General features: G+C 38.9%; 1 protein-coding gene across 5 annotated transcripts in view; it reads left to right on the top strand.

Annotated features, from left to right (window-relative positions):
* ZNF462 (zinc finger protein 462) overlaps window positions 1–19,924 on the top strand; it is a 161,689-nt gene that overhangs the window by 127,097 nt on the left and 14,668 nt on the right. For all 5 annotated transcript variants that reach the window (XM_007499632.3, XM_056805309.1, XM_007499630.3 and 2 more), the window contains one exon: window positions 13,179–13,402. In XM_007499632.3, the coding sequence (XP_007499694.1) occupies window positions 13,179–13,402 (224 nt within the window). The remainder of the gene's footprint in view (window positions 1–13,178; window positions 13,403–19,924) is intronic.

Genomic DNA, 19,924 nt, shown 5'->3' with positions numbered 1-19,924 from the left:
AGCAGAGCTGATATCGTCCTGGGCCTAGAACTTGGGGCTAGAGAGGAAGAGAGGGAAGGGAAAGCTATGAACTTGAAGAAAGCAAGGCTGGGCCTCTCCTCCCTTAAAGTACGTACTCTTCTTCGTCCCAGGGAAGGGAAAGGAGGCGGAGGGGATTCCGAGCCAGAAAAGTGTAGTGCGGGGCAGAGTTCATCTCCTAGCTTGCCAACGAGAAGGCAAGAGAGAGGCAGGAAGCGAGGTCAAGAGCCGAAGCTCCAGAAGATCTGACTGAAGCCAGGACTGCTGCTTGTTCTCATCAAATCAGGTCACAGACTTCTAGGCTATTGCATGTACTCAGGCCTCTGCCTGGGAGGATGAAGCGATGCCAATCGACATGAGCAGCTTGGCCAGGGAAGAAGTTAATTGGGGATGAGAGATGATTCCCTTCATACAAATAGTATCTGCCTCCCCGGCTCTAGTCCATATAGTGTTTTAGAGCCCAGAGGGACCTAATCCATTCAACAGTGGACATTTACAACGGCGATGCTGTGTCCCATCTGGGGAAGGCTTCTTTGGCTTATAGCAGCTATCTGGAAGAATGGTTTTCTACCGTTCCATCCACCTCCCAAGAGCTAGAGAAGTGCCACTTGCCAAGCCTGGCATCTCCAAAGGGAGCGGAGCTTAGGGATACCTCGTGACATTGTTAGTGACTTGCCCCCATCTTGACCTGTTTGGATCTCTGCCCCAAAAACACGAGTGGGGATGTACTTCTCCCACGTGCAGATTTCCCCCGCTTTCCCTCCCCATCTCTAGCTAGAGGCTAGATGTGTGCTGGCCATGACATCCCTCCGCTCACCAGCTTGGAAGAGGCAGCTGTTTGAAGCCTCGATTCTTGGCCTGAGCTCTCCGGCGCGATGCTCATCCTTCGTCACCTGGCTGCCAGGACTCGGGCCCATGTGCTGAGGTGGCTCCGTGCCTTCTCTCAGCTTGGTCAAAGTCCATTGACAGCAGATTGCTGCTGAGCAAACAGAAATCACAAAGTCCTCCTTTTCCACGGGGGCCCTTCTCCTGTGCCCATTCCGCTGCACTCGCAGAACCTGCTGTCGGATGCTGGAGGAGCCTGACAACGTTCCTTACCTGAACAGAGAGGGCTTTCGGCAGTGAGAAGTGGCACACCGATGGATTCAACACAGATTGATGCACAGACCAACTTGGCAATCTGTGGAGACGCTTTTGTATGAACAGGAGATGTCTGGGCATGTTCAGAACACCTTCACTGGGATTAGAAGACACATGAGAAAAAATTACCATCCAAACCTCTTAAATAAACAGATTCCTAAGAAAGACAGCATCATCCTACGAGGAGCCCAGGAGGCTGCTGCCACACGCTTTGGACTGAAACTCTCTATAGGGCTGGGAATCTGAAACCAACATCCCTGCCTGGCTGATTTCAGTCTATTCCCTCCTAGCTAAGATCAGAAGTCATGATCATTACCATCTGTGTTTAGGGAATGTAAAATGCTTTGGTGTTCTCAGGCTAGCTTTGGTGTGTTCACCCCACCTAAAAATGGCATCTCTGTGGGAAGCTTAATTTTGGCTCAACCAAGAGACAACAGTGGGATTCTTTAGTACCCTCTTGGCCATTGACAGTAGGGCTGAAGCTGCTAACAAAGCAACAAGATAGGATTCTTTCTGCACCTGTGCTCTCCTTGTTCTGTAGATGGATAAACATCTTTGGTCTCTAGGGCTCCCAGGGAGGGATCTTTCTGAGTGCTGGGTTAATTAAAATGTTTGAAATTCAAAGGAAGGAAAACAGCTTGTTCACTGGCCCTCGAGTATCTAGTGATCCCTACCACTTGGTAGGACACATTCTGGGTGGTTCTTTCCAAGACATTTTTGCATGTTTGTTACAGTGGATAGAAGAAGAAAGAAAAACCAACCTGCCACATGTCAGGAGAGAAAAGCTACTGACCAAACTGGCGATGGTTAAAAAGAGCAGCATGAATGCATTCATTCATCTAATGATTATTTAGTGCCTATTACATCTGATCTCCATGCTGAATGCTTTGGAAGAAACAAATGAATGAGTTTCTTGCCCTCAAAGAGCTTACAGTCTCAAAAAAAGATATAATAAAATGGGCACGGATAACAGGGCAGTATGTAATATGTGCTGTAAGGGTGCTCTGGGAGTCAGAGAAGTGGAGATGCTTCTAGCTTGAAGATCAGGGACCTTTTCAGATAGAGGTGGCATTTTTGATACTTCTTGAAGAATGAGTAGTTTTCTATGGATAGAAATCTTATGAAATGAGGCATGTCACTTGGGGGAATGGTATAAATAAAAGCACAAAGGTGGGGAAAATTCACAAAGTTTGGGTAATAAAATAGTTTGACTAGGTGAACTGTGGGAGAGGAGGCTCGAAAAGTCGACTGAGAGTCCCTGAATTAGTCACCAAAGGATTTTAAGTAATGAGTCACAAGATCAGCCTTAGATATTAGGAAAGTTGGTCTATCAGTGGTATGTAGAACTCAATTCAGAGTGAAGAGAATGAAGTCAGGGACACCCCTGGCAGGACTTTATAGAAATGGTCTTGGCAGGAGGTGTTAAAGGTCTAAGCTAGGATGGTAGTAGAAAGGAATGGAAAGGATGAGATTATTTCAAGATATTTTGCAGAGCTCTAGTGGACAGAATTTGGTGGATGGCTGAGAAGGAAATGAGAGAGAAAAATGAAAGCTGAGTCTCCCTTTGGGTCTTGTACCTCCTTGCTCTCTTCAGATTTAGACCATTTTTATAATAGTCAATCCAAAGAAAGATCCTCATAAACTAGTTCTTGGACAGGTTCGCTTAAAGAAGGAGGAAGGAAACAAATGTTTATTAAAATACCCACCATGTGCCAGGCATTGTGCTAAGTGCTTTACAAATATTATCTCCTTGATCATTATTGGAAAGTATTGGAAAGTATAGGCAAATTAATAAGTGCAATAAATAGTTATGGCTCCTTCTAGCTGAGGGCAATGGCCTGAATATCTATCTGGGGATCCTTCTAACCTAACTTAGGCCACATTTTAGACACATTCATTGAGGAAAGTAGCCCTGATTTGACTATCTATTTGTATCAAAGCAGTCCGGTGTAAGCCTATTCACATTTCAAGGATGGAATTGGCAGTGAGACTTAGTATTCAAAATGTACTAATTAATTTCCATTGGGTTCACTCAACATTTAAAATGCCATTTGTTACATGTTACTAGCTCTTCTTCATACATGTAATCTTGAAAATTTGTATAGAGACAATTTCATGAATCCTGTCCTATTTCCATTGAAATGACAAATGTGGAAACTCTAAATCTTCATTTCTGCATCATCTACACTAGGCATTGGCACCAGCCTTTAAGTTTCTCCCTTCCCTGGTCAATATATTTGCCCATCTTTACTTATATCCCCTTTTCTTTACTCACATAACCATTACTTTAATTCAGGCACTTGTCATCTTTACCTGGACTATAATAACAGCCTCCTAATTAGTCTTCCCTTCTTCATTTCATCTGCTGTAGAGCTGCTTACTAAGGCACAGACTTGACTGCTCCAGAGTCTATCCGTAGTTACTGGTTGTTTGCTTCATCTTGCAAACAGATCCCCCTACCACCTGGCTCCAGCTTACCTTTCCATACTGTTTCCTATCACTCTGCCCCACTTCCTCTTTGTTCCAAAGAGAAGATTTTCTGAACTCCATAGCCTTTCTCCAAGCTCTAGGTATTCCATATAGGTTGTCTCTCCTGCCTGGAAAATATTCAGTTCTTCCTCATTTCTTCCTCTTCAAATCCTTATTTTCCTTCAAAGCTCAGTTCTGGGGATCATTTTCTCTATTAAGTCTTCCCTGACTTCCCTTAGTGCTGTCTCTACCATTGGATTATCTCATATTTACTTGTCTATGCAAAGTACATCCCTCTCTTTTCCCACATCCTAAAGTAAAATGCAAGCTTCTCCTTGAGTGTTTCATGCTTATCTTTATATCCCTATCAAACATAGTGTCTTGCACCTAGAATACTTAATAAATATTTATTTAATTGAATTGAAAGTACCCATTGATTATATCATAATATAGCAATACAACAGAAACAAATATTTAACTTAATTGAGAGGATTCATTATTTAAAGGTCTCTGGCAGATGGGGATCCATTTGCACTAGAATAATAATCTTAATTTTATGTTGTGCATTAGTATTTGCAAAGCACTTAACTGACAACAAACCTGTTAGGTAGCTAATGCCAACATCATTATTCTTATCTGACGGATAAGGAAACTGAGAACTGGTAAGATAAAGGTACTTGTCCCAGGTCAGAGAGTTAATAAACATCAGACAGAAGTTGAACTTCTATTTATTAATTCTAAACCCAGTTCACCTTCCACTGTGCCATATTTCTATAGTTCTTCAAGGACCCATGATTTCATTGCCTTGGGTGTTCCCTTTACTGATGTAGATTGCAACCCTTCTTCATCTTAATAGATAGTCTTCATGAGTTAATGTAGCCCCCCTCCCCCACAAAAAATACACAAATCTCATCACCATGTAGTAACCAGTTCTCTATGCTTGTTCCTTAATCAACAAAATACATTTTGTAATTCAATTTTCACTCAAGCTTTTTATGGGGATTTGAGCTGGAAGGGACTTTAATATTCATTTAGTTACCTCCTTCCTCCTTCCTCGTTTTAGAGATAAAGAGACTGGAAGTGATGTCTTCCCCACACTTAAACAGATAGTAATGTGAATCCATGTTCTCTGACTCTTTTGACCACACCAGAGACTTTGTGGGTGGGTAAAACCCACCAGGGCCTAGTCTCAGCCCTCAGCCTCGGATTGCTCAGAGTCCCTTTCCTATCATGGTGGACTTCAGAGGAAGTTCCAGTGGGGACAATTACCGCTAATTTCTCTGTTGGGTATCAGATTTTCCTAAAGTAGGGCACGACTGTACTGAGTATTTCCTCTCAGTCTTTAATTTTGCTCAATGAAATTACATGTTGCAGTACAACCTACCAAAATACTTTGGTCTGCTCCTTTTGGACCTACTGCTTCCAACTCATCCCGATGCCCAGAGTGGTCAGTTGTCTAGTGGGAGGGAAGCATCAGACTCATCTATCTCTCAGGCTGTTGTTGGGCTTTGTGTTTGATGATGATGTTGTTGTTGTTGTTTCCCTTAATGGCTTGCATTATTTCATTCTTCCCTACTTGCTTGGCTGGACGCTGGGAATGGGTGGACCGTCAGTTTGGCAAAAAGAAAGATTTATGCCTCTGTAATAGTAATTTGCATACAAACTTTGCTGGAGTGAATGAATTCCAAATCTGGTCCTGCTTCATTTAGACTTGGCACATCCCGGAGAGGAAACCCATGTATGTTGTGGTCTTTCTTTCAGGAAGAATTTTGACTTGGTAATTCTGGACTCCACAGTGATGTGGGTTGTTTTTTTTTTTTTTAACTGATTTGAGCAGCAACGAACCCCTCTGTAGTTGTAATGCTGCAGATGTTTTAATACAGTGCTGTAATGGGCTTTTCATCACACTCCTCGGCTCCATTACGTCTTTGTACAAATGCTTCAGTGTGTGGCTCCAAATGGCTTTCCTCAGAGGGCTTTTTTTTTCCTCTTTGGTTTTATGTCCCATGACAGCACCCAGAACCTTTTGAGGAGGAGGAGATGAGAGTCATAATTCATCATGTAGTTGAACCAGTGAAATAATAATATTATTGCAACCAGCCCTGTCCAGTAACCAGGTCAGAATGACTATTATCCAGACCCTGTTTCCTTGCTCAAGTTAATTTTGAGGAGTGTGAAGGCAAAAAAGACCCCAAAGAGTTGCTGTCCCTTCTGAAACCCGAACCTTGTGATTCTGGAGACAGGTCACTTCTCAGTCTACATGTATAAATATCCATCTCCTCTCCCCTTGCTTTTTCTGCTATTTACTCACCTCCAGTGTGAATAACCCTATTCACTGAGAACACTGTCCATAATTTCCCTGGCTTGTCATATTAGCTGGGTGTTTCATCTTGGTTATTTCCCCTACATTTTTAAAAGGAAGAAAAACTCAGTCTTTATAAAGGTTGCATTTCCATAATGCCCCCCAAAGTGACCACTTGGTATAGCCTGACAAACACAGCAGAGTAAAAATGGGAAGCCTTCATCTTTAGAATAAGTAAGGGCAAAGGGGGGGGGGGGGGAGACTACTTTCAGTGTCAAACAAGAAGACACTTTGGGAACAACTTAAATGTACATTACAAAAATCTGTAGTCTTCATGGCTCTAAAAGATGAAAGATAAACATCTTATAAATAGACACCTTAAAAAGTGTTTATTCATGACTCGTTCATTTCCAACATGGCATAAAGGAAGAAGGCACCAAGCTAAATTAAGAGATCATGGTTCTAGTCCCAGTGTCATCTCTTTGTTATTTGGGCTTAGGCATAGAGACAGTATGGAGTAAATATTACATATTATTATGATATTATGTCATCCTATCATGTGAAAATGGCAATAATACGATTATGTATTATCATAACAAGAACAGGTAGCATTCACATAGTACTTTAAAGTTTACAGATAGTATCTCATTTGATCCTCACCCCCACCCCGGAGGTGGGTGCTACTGTCATCCTGAGGAAACAGAGGCTAAAACGTTAACCCAGCTGTTATATAGCTAAGGCAGATTAGAACTCAGTTCTTCCTGATTCCGAGGCCAGTGCTGGAGCTGGAATCAGATGACCTGGGTTTTAACCCAACCCCACTCCTTATAACTCCTAAGATCACTGCTTGGGCCTCAGTTAGTTTAATTATAAAATAATAGAATTGGACTAGATGACCTCAAAGGTCCCTTCCAAGTCAGAGTCTGAGAGTCATTTCCCCCTCTCCATCTTACTTTCATCTTCTATAGCAGGAATAATACATACAAGTCTTACCTACTGTAGAGGAATGTGTGGTTTAAATGAAATAAGTCAGAAAAAAACTTGGAAAAGTAGAAAGTGCTACAAAGATATAGGATGATATTGCTACTACTGTTTACTTTATCATATGTGGTCACACAGATATATGGTGACAGTTAAAATGACGATGACGGCTGGGGCTACTGGGAGTACAAAGGCCTGGACCAGAGAGGACTGGGGTCCAAATCTGGCCTCAGACATTTCCTATCTGTGTGACCCTGGACAAGTCACTTAACCTTGATTGCCTAGCCCTTGCTGCTCTTCTCTCTTGAAATATACTAACCCAGAAAAGTCAGGGTTAAAAAGAAAAAGAAAGAAAGAAATTTCATAGATAACTGTTGAAATGATAAGTTGATCACAAAGAGAATCCATCATGAAAGACAAGAGAATTAGGATTATTTATTTTGAAAAAGAGAACATAAAAGGGAGAGACAGTGGCTTGACCACTGTCTTAAAGATACAGGAGCTGAAAGAATGTAATGTGGTAAATTAATTGTTGTCTTTCTCTACTGAGACAGAACTAGAGATAATGAACTAAAATGGAAGTAATAGAAAATGATTAGAAATATTTAAAAAACTTAATGATTACTTGGTAATAAGACTCCCAGATGAGTCCCAGGAGTGACTTGTATGATAATATCCTGCTAAAGACAACCGTAAGAAGAAAAGAAAGCCTCCCCTAGGGGCTGGTTCCCTTGCAGTTGTATCTATTTCTCCGTCCCTTTCCTAGGAGTCTATACCAAAGACAAAGGCCCTTTTGTACACTAGTGTGTCATTTCACTGTTTCATGAATGTGGGTTAATGCAGAGTGCCTCTAGGTCAATGAAAGACCCTTAGGTTTGGAGCTGAGAGCCTGACTTCTGGCATGGCTACATCATTCCCGTGACTTTGAGCAAATCATTTCTCCTCTGAGGGCTTCTGTTTTTTCATCTGTGAAAGAGGAAAGGAGGTTGGCTTAGATATTCTTTAGGTCCCGTCTAGCTCTAAATCCTTTGATCATGTGGCGAGATGGCCACATGGCACTAGGACTGAATTCCGAAAGCTCTGGATCACCGTTGGAACCAGAATTTGAAATGAAGTTGTTCACTTCCTGCCTACTCGGGTGACTTTGGGTGACTCTGTGAATCTCCCTTTCAAGGTATATAAATCAATGGCCTTCCACTAGATCAGCGGTTCTCAGACGTTTTGGTCTCAGGATCCCTTTTATCCTCTTAAAAATTATTGAGGGATTTTCCTCAAGAGCTATTGTTTATGTGTTATATCTATTGATATTCCATCGTCTCGGAAGTAAAAATGTCTTAGTATCATTATAAAAAGAGTTTTGACCTCTTGGACTCCGCTGAGGTCCCCAGACTACCCTTTGAGAACCCATAGATCTCCATAGGTTTGTTTTAGCACTAAATTCTATGATCATATTTAAAAGCCTACGACCCTTCCATCCAAAGCATCTTGCATGGTTTCTATTTGTTTATAAGCAACTTAAGCCAAGTCCTGTACAATTACTATCTCATTGGATCTTCCCAACACCCCTGGGAGGTGGGGGCTATTACTATTTCCATTTTATAGATGTGGTAACTGAAGGGGAAAAAAGTGAAGTGACTTCACCAAGTCATCCAGCTAGCAAGTGTCTGAGTCCAGATCTCAGCTCAAGTCTTCCTGATACCAGGCCTGATGCTCTTCCCACTGTGCCACCTTGTTGTTGCTGTATTATAGGATATAGATGTGTGCCTCTATAGGTGAACACATACGTGAACAAGTACATACAACCCGTGAGCACATATATATCTGTCTGGCATTTGTTTAAATGAGAGACTTTGTGTGTGTATGTGTATATACACGGAAAAGTAGGATATTTATACACACACATACCAACTTCTGTACAAAGCTAGAGAACAATGGGTTTTGTTCATTTTGCACACACAAATATATATATATATATACATGTATACACACCTTTGTATTTATCAAATATCAAAAAAAATATTTTTATATATAATGTGTTTAAACACTGTTTGGTTTATTTATATATATGGCTATATGATAACTATATGTGTATATATTAATATATATTTCTGTAAATCTGGTTATATAGTGAATTTATTTATATATATTCATACCTGTTTTGCATATGGCTATATATTAAATATATCTATGCATACATATATTCAGAAATATTTCTATAAATATGGCTATACAATGAATTTATCTATATATAGTCATACATATTTTATATGTGGCTATATAACATGTCTATACATATACATATTCACACACATATATGGTTATGTAGTGAATTTCTCTCTGTATATGAATTCACATATTTCTATAAATATGGCAATATAGTGAATTTATCTATATATTCATACATATTTTATATATGACTATATAGTGAATTTATCTCTATATATTCCTACATATTTTATATTGACTATATAGTGAATTTATCTATATATTCATACATATTTTATATATGACTATATAGTGAATTTATCTCTATATATTCCTACATATTTTATATTGACTATATAGTAAATTTATCTATATATTCATACATATTCTATATGTGACTATATGCTGAATTTATCTATATATTCATACTTATTTTATATATAGCTATATAGTGAATATATCTATACATACATCTCTTCACACATATACCTATATATGGTTATATAGTGGATTTCTCTCTATGTATATGTGCCTCTGTCATACTATATAGTGAATTTCACTCTATATATTCATACATATTTTATATGACTATATAGTGAATTTATCTCTATATACATACATATTTTATATATGACTATATAGTGAATTTATCTATATATTTATACATATTTTATATATGGCTATATAGGACTATATCTATATGTACATATATTCACCCATGTTTCTCTATTCCTGACTGTATAGTGGATGCACCTCCATGTATATATTTATGTATGAGCACTGTACAAACACATCCACATGTGTGCTCTGCACATGCACACACTCTCTTAGATCAGTGACTCTCGTGGTGTACAGAAGAGCAGCTGCCCCAGGCCGTGGCAGGTGCCATCAGAGATCTCCTCCCGTGGTATCTGCCCAGCATCCCATGGCCAATGAGCCATAGCCCTCTGGGGCTCCTGAGATGGGGCCGTACATTAAGCACTTAGAGGTGCTGCTGGGTGGGGAAAGCCCCTGGGAACCCTAAAATCTTCCAACCACCCAGAGAAGATGGCAGCACTGTGTCAGCACAGGAAATAGCAATGCTCTGAAAGTGTCGCCGTGCCCTGATTTGGGGAATAAAAGGTGTCCGGCGCTTCCTGTGACTTAATAATACATTGAGTTTCCTAAATCATGTAAATATATGTTTTCTGAGTCCATTTGTAAACTTCCATCTACTTCCAAAATCCAGACACAGCAGGAAAACTTGTGCTATATTTGAGCCTTGCATAAATAGCGCAGATTTTAATTTTATCCCAGTTATGGATATCTGGCTTGTGTGCTAACACTTCGGGCAGACTGGTGTGAAATTTAATTTGAACAGTTAAACACAAGGGTGAGGGAGTGCAAAATCAACAAGACACATTCATCTCTTAGTTTTGTAGCATTTGGTATGTTCACAGGGAAACCCACCCAAATCCCCTCACTTTTTTTTTCAAACTTTTGACAATCAGATTTCAGCTTGTCAGAAGATAATCCAGCGAAGTTTCTCCCACATATATCCCCCCACCTCAGTATTTTATTTGAAACCATTTTATCACTGGGTTCTACTTAGTTGGAGGTTGCCTCTTAAGAAATAAAACATTCAAAGCTTTCTTATTTCTCAGTCAGAGAAGGGACTGTTCATCAGCATCTCTCTCAGGAAGGACAGCAATCACAGGGCGAGAACTTCCAATCAAAGCCCTCTCACTTCTAACATACTAGGATGATCCTCCATGAGCTAGCCAGGAGGCACAGAGGAAAGAGTGCTGAACCTGGAGTCAGGAAGACCTGAGTTCAAGGCTAGCCTCAGACACTAGCTGTGTAACCAGGAGCAAGTTATTTACTTTTTTGCTGCCTCTGTTTCCTCCATTGTAAAGTCAGTAATAATAATAACATCCATCTTCCAGGGTTGTATGAAAAAATAAACTTAGATATTTGCAAAGTACATTGTAAAACTTCAAGGGAGAGGGGGGAAATGGAGAGCAGCATTTTTAAAGCAGCTACTGTGTGCCGGGGACTGGGCCGTGTTTTTTTTTTAGCATGTCTATGTAAATGCTAGTTATTATTAGCAGATGGGTAACAACTTCACAATTGGATAGTAAGTAGACTTTTTTAATTAGCTCATTAGAGCTGCAGTGTGCCTAGAGATTGGTGTCAACTCAAGACCCAGGTTCCAGTCCACTGTGACCATAAGGAAGCCATTTAACTTCTAACTAACTTTTTCACCATAGGCACTTCTCTAAAACTCCTGTAGTAGGTAAGCCTTTTCAGGGCAGAAAAGACAATTTTTGTATTGCCAGAATACAATGGATTATCTTTAACCACTTGTCAAATTGTAATTGATGTGTAATTGGAAATCTGTTACCCTAAAAACTGCATTTCCCAGGAGCCCACTGACTTCCTGTCATTACGTACTTCCTGTAGACAGAGGGATAAATGAAATGGGCATTCCTGGTCTGGTCTCTTGGCTTGCTATTGCAATCATAGTGATGGTAAGCAGGTTTTTTGAACAGGGAGATTAGCCATGGGCACGTGGTTTTATTCTGTTACCTTTTTATTCCTTTATATTTAATGATCACTAATAAATCTCTTAAAATATAATATTTTAAATTATTGTACACTAATTTTAATTTTTACAATGAATTTGTCTAATCTCAAATGAGGATAAACTAGAGGTGAGTTTTAGAGTTTCCATACCAGAATTAACTGCACTAATGAAATCACAAATCCAACCCCCCCCCAAAAAATAGGGGGTCATGGGGAAGGCAGCTAGGTGGCTTGGTGAGAGCCAGACCTAGATACGAAAAGTCCTGGGTTCAAATCTGAACTCAGACACTTCCTTGCTGTGTAACCCTGGCTAAGTTTCTTAATTCCTATGCCTAGCCCTTATCTCTCTTCTGCCTTGGAACCAGTATTAATTCTAAGGTAAAAGGTAAAGCTTAAAAAAAAAAGAAAGAATTGTATAATCTGACCTATATATTTCCATTTCCATTCTCCCCCTCACCAGAACCCCATCCCACTGTAGCCCAGAGTGTTTGATTTCTCTGTACTCTTTTTAGAACTTTACTGGGAACACTTAATATTTCAAGTGGGGATTATATGTGTACAGACACACATACATACATATATATGGGTGTATATATTTATATAGTTTAATTTCATTGTCTGTGTAACTAGTAAATAGCATATTAAGACTTTTATATATACAGACATGTGTAAATACATATATATGTATGTGCATGCTTTGCTTTTTTTTTTAAAGATTGTTTTCTATTTGAGGACTTTTTTTTCCAGGAAGGAGATCATTGGGAATTATGTTCTTTTTGACTAAATGTTTAAATTAAAAACAATTTTTAAAACTGAAAAATATATATATGTAAATTTTTAGATATACTATTTTTGACAGTTACACAGCCATTGAGATGAAATTGATGAGAAAATATTGATTTTCTCTCAATTCTCAAAAGAATCTCAAAAAATTGATTGAGAAAAAATAGATGAAGAAGGCTTTGTATTACCATTTACAAGGGATGGATTCTTCTTCCATTGTTAGTATACATGATAAGACTAATTAATTAGTACATTTTATCATAAGCAACAACTGCATGTATAGGCAGAACTTTGAAATGCAGCCTCATAGATCATGACACTCACTGAAAACCTAATAGTGTATATTCTTATGGTCTTTGATGATAAAAGTAGAAAAAGATTAGTGCAGAAAAGATTAGTCCTTTGCACCGGCGATTCAAACCAAGACTAACATGGAAAAGAAGCTTTTAAACAAAGACATCTGCCATTCCTGGGTTATGAAACGATATGGATTCTGCCTCACAAAGTTGAGATTTTCCAGCCAAGATGTAAATGCGTGCAATATTTAAAGAGAAAATTGGAATGATCGGAATAGACGGAGGGGACGGGATTGCAATGTTCCTGTACACGCGCCTACCTCGTTGGGGCTTCTCTTCGCTGTGGTGGTGGTTCTTAAGAAACATTTACTTTCTCTTGAGTAAAAATTTCCATCTTTTCCCCCATTTTGTTTCTGCAGAAGAGAGAGTTGTTCCCATTGAAGTGTGTCGTTCCAAACTGTCAAAATACTTGCAGGGAGTAGTTTTCCGCTGTGATAAGTGTACCTTCACCTGCTCCAGCGATGAGAGCTTGCAGCAGCACATCGAGAAGCACAATGAACTAAAACCTTACAAATGCCAACTCTGCTACTATGAGACCAAACACACGGAGGAGCTGGACGGCCACCTTCGAGATGAACATAAGGTACAGTCCTGGGAGTTTTTGTTTTTTTTTTTCTCACTGCTTTTACACCCCTCATGCTTGGGATTGGGGGCAGGAGTCATTTAGTCATGCATAGGACCTATTCAGAGATATCATTGGACTACATGGACTTTTTTTAATACTTGCATGTATTTTTATTTCTTATTCTAAATTATTTCTTATTTCTGAATATTTCTTATTGATTGAAATAAGTAACATGCATTTATGTGTGTATTTTCAAAGATCGTTCAGGAGCAAGTGAAATAAGTAAGTGAGAGTAACTGAGTGAGTAAAGTAAGTGACAAAGTAAATAACAGAAGGAAGACAGACCTGGAAAAAGGGAGATCATGGGTTCCAAACTGGCCTTCAATACTTCCTAGCGGTGTGACCCTAGGAAAGTCACTTAACCCAAACTTCCTAGCTCTTACTTACCACTCTTCTGCCTTGGAACTGATACTCGGTATCAACTCTAAGATGAAAGACAAGGATTAAAAGAAAAAGAGAAGGAAGAGAATTGTAATTAATGCTTCTTCTCAAACCTAACTGATGGTGGGCAGGGTTCCACTGGGTCTTTTCCCCTCTGTTCATTAAGCTGGTCTAGCATAGAATGTCTGACACCTTCTTTTTCATGTACTGTTGAAGGCATCTGGGTACAATGGCTAATCATTTGATTTGTGAGGGGAAAGAAAAAATTGTTAAAGCCTACCAGAATACTCTAATAATTCAAAAACGTATTCTGTCTACAAGTATTGGTGCCTATTCTAAACAAGGAATTATGCTAAGCTCTTTGGACTGGGTTTCCCATTCCCTTTATCCCTGCAGGTGAGACAGGAGACTGCTTTATTGGTCTTAAAACATTGGTGATTAAAAAAAAAATTTGGCACTAGCCCCAAGAGTTCTCCCACAGGGATTAAAGTTGCACCTGTTGGAAGAAGGTCAAATTTTGTTTGTAACAACTCTAAATTCTCTTTGGGGCTACTTTTGTATACATAGTAGGCACTCAGAAAATTTCAAATTCAAAGTAAATCAAGATTCCTATATTTTGCCTTATGTGTGAAATATGGGGGTGTAGGAGAGGAAATAATCCTTCACATCCCAAACATTTATGAATATCAATAAGTGCTCATCTGATCAATCAATTAATAGTAGTCCCCTTGCTCATCCTTACCCACACCCATCTGCGAGCTTTCCTTCCAGTGCAGCCAAGCTTGTGGCATCCTTTCTCACCCATTCAACCTTCAGCTGGGTTCCTCTTGCTACTGGCTACTCTGATACCCACCATGCTCTCATCCAGTGGCATTAGACAAAAGAAGAATAGAAGTTCTGCCCTGTTGATGTCTGTTCGAAAGCCAACTGTTGCCACAAAGAAGGAAAGATGGAAACCAGAATGGACGTCAACATGTTCTACTTCTAGGGAGTACTTTTAAGGCTTTTCTCCAGTTCTGGAATTCTCAAGTCTGAGAAGTCGATAGAAACACACACCCTTCTAAATATGAATGAATAAATTAGAAATATGTGACTCCACTAATCCTCGGGGATACAGATGTAATAATTAAAATTATAATAATTTTACTAAATCAAAGTAGTAATAGTAAAGAGAGGGAAAGGTAGGAAAGAGGTAGAGAGGTGCTTAGCTTACTAATCAATTGGCCACCATGATGGGCTTGTGGCTCCAACAAGGGTTTGTCCAGCTTCCACAATCCAGCCAGAAGACCCCTGACAGGTTCCTGAGTCTCTCCTTATAAGCTGTTTTCTCTACCCACTCATTAGGTCTCACAAGTCACATCTAAGGAACCAACCATAATTTAATTTTCCTGGGCCACCTGGGGGGGGGGGGAAGAGGGGGCAGTGCCTGCTGAATCAGTTTCCTGTCTTGTTGGTTCCTTGGTTCATTAACTTCCTTTCTCTGAGGGCTTATCTATACCTGAATCTACTCAGTGGTCTTTGACTTCCAAGTCACTGAGAGATAACATTGCAACATAATGGAGAGAGAAATTCTCTTCTAACACAGATTAATGTGTGATGGAAGCCCAAAAAGTCCAGAGAATAGATACTTCCATTAGAAACTGCTGTAGTACATCAGTAATGCACCGGGCATGCCTGTGAAGACTGCAAGTTTGGGTCATTGTTCATTTTGTCCATCCGTAATAAGCATTTGTTAAAGCTTGAGAGGCACAGAGTTCATTGGAAATAAAAAATATTGGTAAAATAGTTCCTTTATAAAGGTAAAAATTAATAGTTGGACTATAATTTTATGAAATTATGTGGTTGCCAATATTTATTATATCTCAAGTTCAAAATTTATTTACAAATATTTACAAAATGGAGAGGAAATCATAAAGTAGAAAAACGTGAAGAGGTTAGAGAGGTTATCTAGCCTATCAGCCTAAATGTTTACTCCGGGTCTGCTTAATCCAGGCAGAGATTAATTAGTTCTCAACCAGGAAGACATGGCCTCCTCCAAGATGGAAGCTAGACTCTTAAGAAACTAGGAAAGGAGTCAGCCTTTCACTCACCCAACAAAGTAGTCCAGGCATCAGTCTAAGTTGAAGCTGAGTTCCAAACCCACAATCCAAGCTGCAGTCTCCAGCGAAGCTCCCTGGAAGACTCTCCACAGTCAGAAGATATCTCCAGAAGACAATCTCTTCAGACTATCTTCTCAAAGACCATCTGCTCTGAGGGAGTTTGGGGCTTGCTGTTATGGTGACTTCTTGGCTCCTCCACCTAGTTCAAGCTGGTGTTGATGCAATCAGAAGGTAGACAAAGGAGAGTTAATCCTGTCTTCACAATCTAGGCAGGTACTTAAGTTAGGGTTAACTCAGGATAGATAATAAAGTATTCTCTTTCACACCTGCCCACATGGTGCTTAGACTCTCCTAGAAGGATATGAAGTGCTCTAAAGGCAGAACATGCAGTAGATAGAAAGCTAACCTTGGAGCTAGAAAGATCTGAGTTCAAGGCTCCTCCCTGACACATAGTGACTCTAGGACCCTAGGCAAGCCACTCAGCCCCTCAGTGCCCTCAGGCAAATGTGTAAGACTAGAAGGGGCAGACCTGCATTGCTAGAAAGAGTTCTCTCTTCTGGGAGTTCCTAAATCAGTGAAATCACAGGAAGAGTCTTTCTATCCCTAGCCTTAAAATAAAGTGCAGTGTGAGTCCAAAGGGGACCCCTCCTGAACTAGAGAGGATGAGGGAGAGGTTTTTAGAGGAGCTTTTGAGTTGGGATTTAAGAAATAGATAGAAATTGCAGAGGAGAATGAATAATATTGGGATAAAAATAAATAAATAAAATGCAAAGAAAAAAATGAAATTGCAAAGGAAAGAAGTTGAAGGGAGGGCATTCCAGGCATAGCAAACAACATTAGCAAAAGCTTTAGGCTCCTTCCTTAAATAGCCTTTTGAACCCCAGTCTCTTTATATTATACCACTGTGGCCTGAGTGCCACTTCACTCGCTGTGTGAGCCTGGACATATCTCTTCTTCTCTCTGGGCTTTAGTCTTATCATTTGGAAAATGAAGAAGTTGAATGATCTCTCAGCCCATTCTGGCTTTAAAGTCCCTCCCCTCCTAAAATGTCTTTAGTATTTAATTTTTTTTCAAGGATTATCATGGAGCAAGGCTGGATATTTAATGTAGCCTTCTGAACTGCTCCTGGGAAGCCTATAACCTTGGTTATGCTTTTGAAGATATATATGGATATGGTTTCTGGTTTGCATATAATAATAACCATTTTATAAAAGGCTGTTGAACACAAATGGGCCTCTCTTAGAAAACAGAAAGCATTTTTCTTACCTTGTTAAACCTTACAAGGTAGAAGAGAGAAAGGGTAGTTATAATTACCCCCATTTTCAAGTGAAAGAATAGTGTAGTATAGGAACCATGAACCTTTTCTCTTAGGGCAAATGATAATGAAGGACAACTCTCAATTATACAGAGTCTGATTATTCAGTGAGTAAATTATCCAGGCCTCCTGATACTTCTGTTTCTCTGTTGGGCTACCTGCCTTTCTGTCACTTTACTATTCATTAGCATTCCTACCAAAAGCTAAGCAGGGTCAGAAAAAGTAAATGAAATTTAAATCAGTGGCTGCTGCCACGTTAGCAGTATTTGTATAAAGTAGAGGCAAAATTTCCAGGAAATTTAAAGCCATGGAAACATATTCCTCCTCTCTTCCCAGACCTTCTCAAATCAAATCTTTCCATTCTTTTATCTCACATTTTCCTCTTTTTAAAAATAAAATTCATTTATTTATTTAATTTAGAATATTTTTCCATGGTTACATGATTAATATTCTTCCCCTACTCTTCTCTCTCCCCCCTCCCAAAGCCAAGGAGCAATTCAACTGGGTTTTACATGTATCGTTGTTTTATCTCATATTTTCTGATTTTGAATAGAAAGATGTGGGTCTAAAACATATTCAACAGCTAAACTGGCTGACTAAAATTCTTCTGATTTCTTAATGAAGTCTTTCACTTTTCTTTCTTCTGTACCTTTAATCAATTATTTAAGCAATTTTGAGAATTTAACCAATTTAACTAATATTGAAAAATTTCAGTTCTCAAGAACAAGTAGATTTTCTCTACCTCATTTGATAAATAATGGATAAAAATTTGTTAATTAGGAGGCATCAATTAAGACAGAAACTAACTTTTTTAAATCATTAATGAATTCTAGGCGTCAACTAGGTGGTTTGACAGTCTGGTCTAGAAATAGCAGGTCTTGAGTTTAAATATGACCTCGGACATTTTCTAACTATGTGACCCTGGCAAGTCATTTAACCCGCATTACCTACCCCCTTACCACTCTTCTTTCTTGGAACCCATACATAGTATTGATTCTAAGACAAAAAGTAAAAGTTCAAAAAAAATTCTGAACTTGAATACAGAATATTTTGTGATCAAATTTTTTCTCCTTTTTTTCTTCTCACATCTAGATATTTTACATCCTAGGTCATCATTGTTTCTTAAATGGAGCATTTTAAAAATTATATAGTCATCCCTGTACTATCAATTTCTTGAATTCTTTACACTCTTTACTGTTTGTTTCTTCTTAAAGACAGCAGCAACATTGTGGAGTGGAGAGAACACTGGACTTAAGAGTCAGGAAGATTTGGATCCAAATCCTATTTCATATATTTACTAGTTCTAGAATCCTGAGTCAAGAGACTTAACTCCTTAGCCTCAGTTTCCCCAGATGTAAATAATAATATCTACAATAATATAATCAGAATATATGTAAAAAATAATCAGGACACCTATTGAGTGATAATACATGTATAAGCCAGTGGAATTGTTTGTCAGTTCTGAAAGCGAGGAGGGAAAAGAGGAGGGAAAGAACATGAATCATGTAACCATGGAAAATCTTCAATAAAAAATTTTAAAAATAAAATAAAATAAAAAAGACACCTACTTTCCAGGGTTGTTATGAGGAGCAAATGAAATAATACCTGTAAATCACTCAGCAAACTTGAAAGCATTGTATGAGTGTGAGCTGTTAGTATTAACTTGAGTAGTTCCATAACCTCATTTATTCTTCTGTAGAATGCTGGAAAGTGCCCCAACTTCTTGGTGCTGTTAAAGTGTTAGTTTAGGCCAATGGAATATGGTCCTATGTAATTTGTCCTTTTTGTTCTCCCATGCTCATTTCCAGTTGGTTGCATTTTCAATAAATGAAATAAATACTTCATTTCCTTCCATCTTCTATAAGACTTCATAGGTTTACAGTGGTTCCATTTAACTCAGTTCAGGGAATATTATAAGCAGCTGATCCTATGTGCCTGTCACCCTCTAGGTGCTGGTCATACAAGAAAAAAAAGGATGTTTCCTCTCAATCCCAGAATGCTTATATTATACTGTGGGAGAACAATATATATGTATATAGGTAAATAAATACAAAATGCATACCAAGTAAACACAGTGTTATTTTTTAAATTTTATTGATTAAGAATATTTTTCCATGGTTACATGATTCATGTTCTTTCCCTACCCTCCTCCCACCCCCTCCCATAGCCAATGCGCAATTCCACTAGATTTTACATGTATCATTGATCAAGACCTATTTCCCTATTATTAATATTTGCACTAGAGTGATTGTTTAGAGTCTATATCCCCAATCATATCCCCCTCGACCCATGTAATCAAGCAGTTGTTTTTCTTCTGTGTTTCTACTCTGACAGTTTTTCCTCTGAATGTGGATAGTGTTCTTTCTCATAAATCCCTCCAGGTTATTCAGGGTCACTACACTGCCACTAATGGAGAAGTCCATTTCCTTCGATTGTACCACAGTGTGTCAGTCTCTGTGTACAATGTTTTCCTGGTTCTGCTCCTCTCGCTCTGCATCACTTCCTGGAGGTTGTTCCAGTCTCCATGGAATTCCTCCACTTTATTATTCCTTTTAGCACAATAATATTCCATCACCAACATACACCACAATTTGTTCAGCCATTCCCCAATTGAAGGGCATCCCCTCATTTTCCAAATTTTGGCCACCACAAAGACTGCAGCTATGAATATTCTTGTACAAGTCT

The sequence above is a fragment of the Monodelphis domestica genome, chromosome 7 (assembly GCF_027887165.1).
Source record: "Monodelphis domestica isolate mMonDom1 chromosome 7, mMonDom1.pri, whole genome shotgun sequence".
Taxonomy (NCBI): domain Eukaryota; kingdom Metazoa; phylum Chordata; class Mammalia; order Didelphimorphia; family Didelphidae; genus Monodelphis; species Monodelphis domestica.
The sequence above is the reverse complement of the archived record's forward strand: the minus strand, read 5'-3'. Positions and strand labels throughout refer to the sequence as shown.